Source organism: Ptychodera flava, chromosome 4, assembly GCF_041260155.1.
Source record: "Ptychodera flava strain L36383 chromosome 4, AS_Pfla_20210202, whole genome shotgun sequence".
Classification (NCBI taxonomy): domain Eukaryota; kingdom Metazoa; phylum Hemichordata; class Enteropneusta; family Ptychoderidae; genus Ptychodera; species Ptychodera flava.
In genome coordinates, this window is record NC_091931.1 from 26,882,242 (window position 1) to 26,888,678 (window position 6,437).

At 38.0% G+C, this 6,437-nt stretch overlaps 1 protein-coding gene across 1 annotated transcript; it reads left to right on the forward strand.

Moving 5' to 3' along the window:
• Window positions 1-321: 321 nt before the first annotated feature.
• Window positions 322-6,437, forward strand: LOC139131325 (replication factor C subunit 3-like). The gene is made up of 9 exons (XM_070697335.1): window positions 322-513; window positions 1,365-1,502; window positions 1,820-1,887; window positions 2,424-2,521; window positions 2,852-3,033; window positions 3,810-3,946; window positions 4,452-4,550; window positions 5,497-5,566; window positions 5,947-6,437. Exons 1-9 carry the CDS (start codon window positions 427-429, stop codon window positions 6,136-6,138), a joined length of 1,071 nt encoding a protein of 356 aa, XP_070553436.1. The 5' UTR covers window positions 322-426; the 3' UTR covers window positions 6,139-6,437.

Below are 6,437 nucleotides of genomic sequence, written 5' to 3' on the forward strand. Positions count from 1 at the left end.
ACGTACAATTATTTCCATATACAATAATGAGCCAATAAAGAGTTGTATTTGTCTTCATGTTTATCAATAAAGAATGGTGTTTGTTTATTGTTTGTTTATTTACAAGTACAGTCAATATGTGATACTTTAAAGTTTCTGATGCAATTCCACATATGAAATTAAAGCATACCCTTCTTTGCCAACATACAAACAAACAAACAAACAAACAAACAAACAAACAAACAAACATGCAGAAACAAACAAACAAGGAACTGAGTTCCTGTGGTACACTGCGCCAGAGTATAGCAGATTGACGTTTGACTTGTCCATATGCGCATGCGCAGAAAAGAACCGCGAAATTTCAGCATTTGACCTGGCCGAACACGGGCGCAGCGCGCAGAGTGCTTGGAATCGTCCAGTTACGTTTTTGAAGCTGCAAGTTGAAGTATGAGTCTGTGGGTTGATAAATACAGACCGACGTCGCTCGGCAAGCTCGATTATCACAAAGAACAGGCTTCAAATCTCAAGAAACTCGTAAGTTTGTCTCAGTGTGTCTCGGCTTTCAGTGATGTTTACCACCGCCGCCACCGGCCATTTTGTTCTGACTGATCCATCGTGGATTTGCTCGTACAGTAGGGTCTCAGCAGTTCCGTAGCCAAAACTTCATACGGCGATTTTCTCAAAATCGCCGAGGAAAGTTGTACGTTGGCGACGGAACTGCAGTAAACTTTGGAGGCGACAGGTCCTTCCCACGTCCGGCGATCCAGGCTCGTATAAGTATAAATCAACTGTCAGGTGATGTGTAATTTGGTTGAATCACGAAACCGCCGGAGGACAGCGATAGAGACAGGGCAAACAAATTAATCTTCTGAACCACAGATTACTTTTACGTCTATACAATGAGGTACTGTCCCAGTCTGGTACTTTAGCAAAGACAAGTTCAAAACAAAATTGAGGATTACTAGTCTGTCCACTGATCTCCATTTGCACTTGTATATCCTTTGATCTTTGTTACACTGTGAAATTGAACAAATAACTACGGTGCCATGAAACTATTGGTTTTCACTGTTATTTAATTTCACTGTTTATCTACAACATTTTTACCATAATCTATTATTGTTCAGCATTTTCACCTTTTTCCTGCCAAAAATTATCACTTCCTCCATCAGCCGAGTCAGTAAAAAGCAGTATTGAGCAAACTTTATAAGGATTGTCACCTGCTTGGTTTGAATGTTATAGTGGCAGCTTTAGTGTGTAAAAATCATGTTTTCAGTATCTAATTTTCAGTTGACTTTAAATGTTCAATTTTTGGTTAGAATGAACCATAAGGGACATGTTGTGCTTCACTAGTTTTTGCAGACTGATCCCATACTGTGTTCTTTCAGGTACAATGTGGTGATTTCCCACACTTACTAGTGTATGGACCATCAGGTGCCGGAAAAAAGACCAGGATTATGTGTCTGCTGAGGGAGCTGTACGGAGCAGGTGTGGAAAAGCTACGTATGGAACATCAATCATTTACAGTAAGCCTCAAACATTTTTGAAAAACATTTACATTGTCAATGACACTGATGTCAATAATTTGTACAGGACCCGATTATAAGGACAAAAGCCAGAAAGTATCCAGGTCTTGCTGTGTCTCTTACTTGTAAGATTTCTAAACTCTTCGCACATTATAGGAATTTCGTAAAATTTCTTTGAGTCAACCCCCATACCAGTACATATTAATTGTGAAATCTAGAATCCGAGAGGACTCTCTTTAGTCTGTGGCATATCAAGTTGGCCTGTAGAGGGCTTTCATTCCAGAATCTAATGTTTTCCACGTCCTGTTCCCACACAGACCCCATCCAATCGTAAAATTGAAGTCACAACGATCGCCAGTAATTACCATATTGAAGTCAATCCAAGGTAAATCAGTGAAATGTTCATTTTGCCCTGTCATGTTCTTCGATGTGCAGTTAGCTTTGCAGAGAGGAGTGTTTGCTGTCATTCAACAGGAAAGCTTATTGTACAATTTCATCAGGGGATTGTTTTTTTTTAACAAGCCCGTAAAAGTGATTAATTTGTCAGTCATGAAGAAATGTACCAAGCAAGACATTCAGACCTGTTAAACAGCCAGATGAGTATGATTTTGTGACTTTACAAAATCTGCCTGTAGACTCTAGAGGGTGCTGTTTTGTCAGTTTTCTTAAAAGTTAAAGAATTCACAAAAAGAGAATGATTTGGTACTTTTGACAGTGTACAACTGTGCACAAATAGAAATATGTCAAAGTAGACAAAACCACGTATTGCTGATATTTGCCAGTACAAGAAGCATGATATAGCTTTTGACTGAAAATATTTTCTTTGAAATGACAATTGGTATGACAAACTTTTCTATCACTGATGCTATTTCCCCTAAATGTCTTAAAAAAATGTATTCATCTGTTGTTTGTAATTCTCAGTGATGCAGGGTTCCAGGACAGGGTTGTAATTCAAGAACTTCTGAAGACAGTGGCACAAACAAATCAGTTAGAATCATCAACACAGAAGGAGTTCAAAGGTACGACAATGACCTTCCAGTGGAATTGTAACTTAGGTTGAAATCTGTGGGCTGTGAGTCTCTAGGTCTCTTCCAGCCTTTTATTTTCCTCACTGCCCAAACTTTTTTACAGAAATTTTGTAGGGGTTACCTTTAGAATATGATCCATACAACTATGTTAGTAGACAACACTGATAGAAATGTGCTTGGGTTTCTGCATCATTAATCCATCTTTCTAAGTCTTAGCAAAACCACTTAAAGATTCCTTGACAAATTCATCGAAAACCAGATTCATCAAGGAGTGTTTGCCATAGCAACGGTAACATAGATATCATTCTGTGTATATTCTAGTCGTCGTTTTGACAGAAGTGGATCGCCTCACAAAAGATGCCCAGCATGCTTTGCGTCGCACCATGGAGAAGTACATGTCGACGTGTCGACTGATTCTGTGTTGTAACTCCACCAGTAAGGTCATTCCAGCCATCCAGAGTCGATGCCTTGGTATCAGGGTAGCCGCACCATCAGTTGAGGAGGTATGGATATGATGGAATGAATGCGATGGCAAGGTGTAGTGTTGTCACACTCCAAACCATTTACAGTAATTAATTAGGTGCCTTTTATTAAACTTTTTGTTTGCTGTGTTCATGCAAAATGATTAACGAAGTGTTTAAGGTATTAGAAATCAAAAATAGTTATTTTCTTTAGTTTTGGAAAATTTGTACGTATTTACAATGTATCTTATTTCTTTGTTAACCCTAGCGGGAGAGTAGGTTACAGAAAATTGAAGGACGACAGACAATTTATTTAACTGAAGGGACCTTACTGTAAATTGCGTATTATAAGTGCATACAGGACAAGAAAAGTGGTCATGTAACCACTCTTAGATGACTTTTCAGGACAAATTATGGTAAATATCAATAGAAGGCCATACTGTAAACAAAGTGGGCAAAATCTTCCTGAAAGAAGTACTTGTAAATCTGCATTGTCCTAGGGTGCCTTTCCTACTCAGAAACATACCACCTAGGATACTGTTGAATAGTGTGACAGATTGCCGTGATCCACTTTTCTACAGATCTTTAGCACAGCCAAAATTTTGAGTTGTAGGTTCTCACCATTCCATCACCATTCACTGTGTACAGGTCCAAATTCACTGAAATTGATAGGATAATGATTTGACTAAACCGTAGCAGTCAAAGGGCCAATCATTACTTTACTTGTAGAATACATGTTGAGTTCTCACAATTCTGGTCACGTTGGTGATTTCAGTGTTCTTCACCAACCCCCAAGGTTTTCTCTTTGTCTACCTCAGATTTGCCAGATACTTCACATGGTATGCAAGAAAGAAGGCCTGAATTTACCCAGTGAGCTCAGTAAGAGAATTGCCGAGAAGTCTGGACGTAACCTTCGGAAGGCCTTGCTCATGTGTGAGGCTTGTAAAGTCCAACAGTCAGTTTATGTTTTTGCATTCAACTTCAAGATAAATGCACAAGTTAACTAAAAACAGACAGAGGAAATTGCTGTTTTTGTGACTGATCATTATAATCTGACACTTTTATCTTTCTAAAAATGTACCACTTTGATTACACTATTACACTCAGCCACCTACTGTGACTTCTACACTGAATCACCACTACCACACACTTTTCAAGCAAAATGCATGTACTATCAATGTAACAAAATGTTGTTTGATACCATGCGTTACTATAAATGCCACGATGTGAGATTAAGTATAGGTCATTTAAAAATGTCATTTTGTGTTTCTTACAAAGTGATTTGTACTTTTGTCAAATTTTGTGTAGAAATTTATTTTTATTTGTATACTAATTAATTGTGAATCAGTATATAGAATGCGTAAAACTCAAAAACATGTTTTTCCAATGTTGACTTTGTATAATGTATTCTGATGATGAGTTTTATATAATATTTCAATTTTTTTTGGTCATTTTCAAAGGTACCCATTCAGCCCAGACCAGGAAGTAACAGAAACTGACTGGGAGGTTTTCCTCAGAGAAACTGCCAATGCTATCGTACAACAGCAAACACCAAAAAGGTTTGTATGCAACAAGATCACGTCAGCTTGTTTTTCCAACCATGCTGTGTCTGGATACACTCTCCAGGTGCTGGTCCTTGAGTTGAGGGATTAATAAAACACTTCAATATTCTATTCTTAATGTATTGTAATGAATTTTTAAAGGCAGAAAGCAATCTTTTATGTTTTAACTTCATTAAAAACCTCCCTCTGTCCAGTGTGCAGTGATTTTTCGTTTTTTTAACCCTTTTCCTGCCAGACAGTATTATGACTATTACTTCCCCATTAGCCAAGTCAGTGAAAAGCAGTATTGAGCCCAAATATGATGTATTTTCACCCGCTTGGCTTGGTACGTTATAGCATCTTTAGTCCAAAAAATCAAGTTTACACTATTCATGTTTTCAACAGCCTTCAAATGTACAGTATTATGTTAAAATACACCATATGGAATATGTTGTGTTCCATTAATTTTAACCATCTTGACCTGATGGTGAAATATGGACTTGGCAGGAAAAGGGTTAAAGGTGTCGATTGGTAGAGGTCCCATCAGATGGGCCTCTCATACTGCGCATGAAAATTGGGTGTGCTCCTTGTGGTACTAAGAACACCTCAAAGCTAATACCTGTCTTGGGTGAGTGAGAGTAGCTGAGTTCAGCTGCTGTCAATCCACTGTATGAGAAAACACCTTTGTGTTTTTGAGTTCCCCTTTTTCCTATATGTCTCATGAATGTTAGTATCAACTCAACCAATCACTGCACAGCATAGATATTAAAGTGTGTTCTCTTACAGTGACCATGGATTCAATTATATCAATGCATGATGAGTTTTCAAATATACTAATTTTTTTTGAGAACATTTTACCAGAGCATGCATTAGCGTTCTACTACTGATAGATACCAGAAATTATTTCTCTGCTTTCATGTCTCCGCTGTCTTTCTTAAAGGTTCATCTGCCTTGTTTTTTCCAGACTTCTTGAAGTCAGAGGAAGACTCTATGAATTGCTGACTCATTGCATTCCACCAGACATCATCATGAAGGTAGGTTTGAACATAAACTGTACAGGAACAAAGACAAGCTGTATTATACGCATGGTGTAGTAAATAGTTCTACATTTATTCTGCACACATGTAGGTTGCTGACTTAATCACACAGAGATAAAACCAACTGACCATGCCACTGCTGTTATAGTCTGTGTATTCTGCATTCCTCTTTCAAAATTAGCTTCTATGATAAAGCCTCCATTTCATATTCCTCTGGTTGACAAAGTCTCATCTACCTCAGACTATGGTGTTTGCACTCTCGGAGCAATTTGCAAACACACTCATCACCCCGTTGTCTCTGTCATGGATATTACAGAAAAATTAATCAATGCTCATTTCTCCACCTGTAAATGGAATTTTGTTTCCTTTTCTTGCAGGGTCTCCTGGCAGAGTTGGTCTTGAACTGTGATGGCCAGCTGAAAGCAGAGGTCACTCAGATGGCAGCGTTTTACGAACACCGAATCCAGCAAGGTGCCAAGTCAATCTATCACCTTGAAGCATTTGTGGCCAAGTTCATGAGTATTTATAAAAGGTTTATGGAAGAGGGAATGGCTGCAATGGACTTCTGAACTTGTAATCTGTCACTACGTATCTGTCACTACCTATCTGTCATGTCTATGATCTATTCCATGAGGGTGAAAATTCCTTCACCATTTAGGAAAGATAAAGTAGTTGTCTAATTGCTGTGATTCTTGGTCAGCAATGGAGTCAGCTTTTTTCTGAACTGTTTTGAGCAGAACATATAGGAATGTCATAGAAATGTCATATCGTATATTCTCATTGGTATGCTGATCCCGAAGGAATTATCGGTATAGCATTTTTACAATGTTGTATCAAATCAAATAAAAAACACATTTTTATATATTTA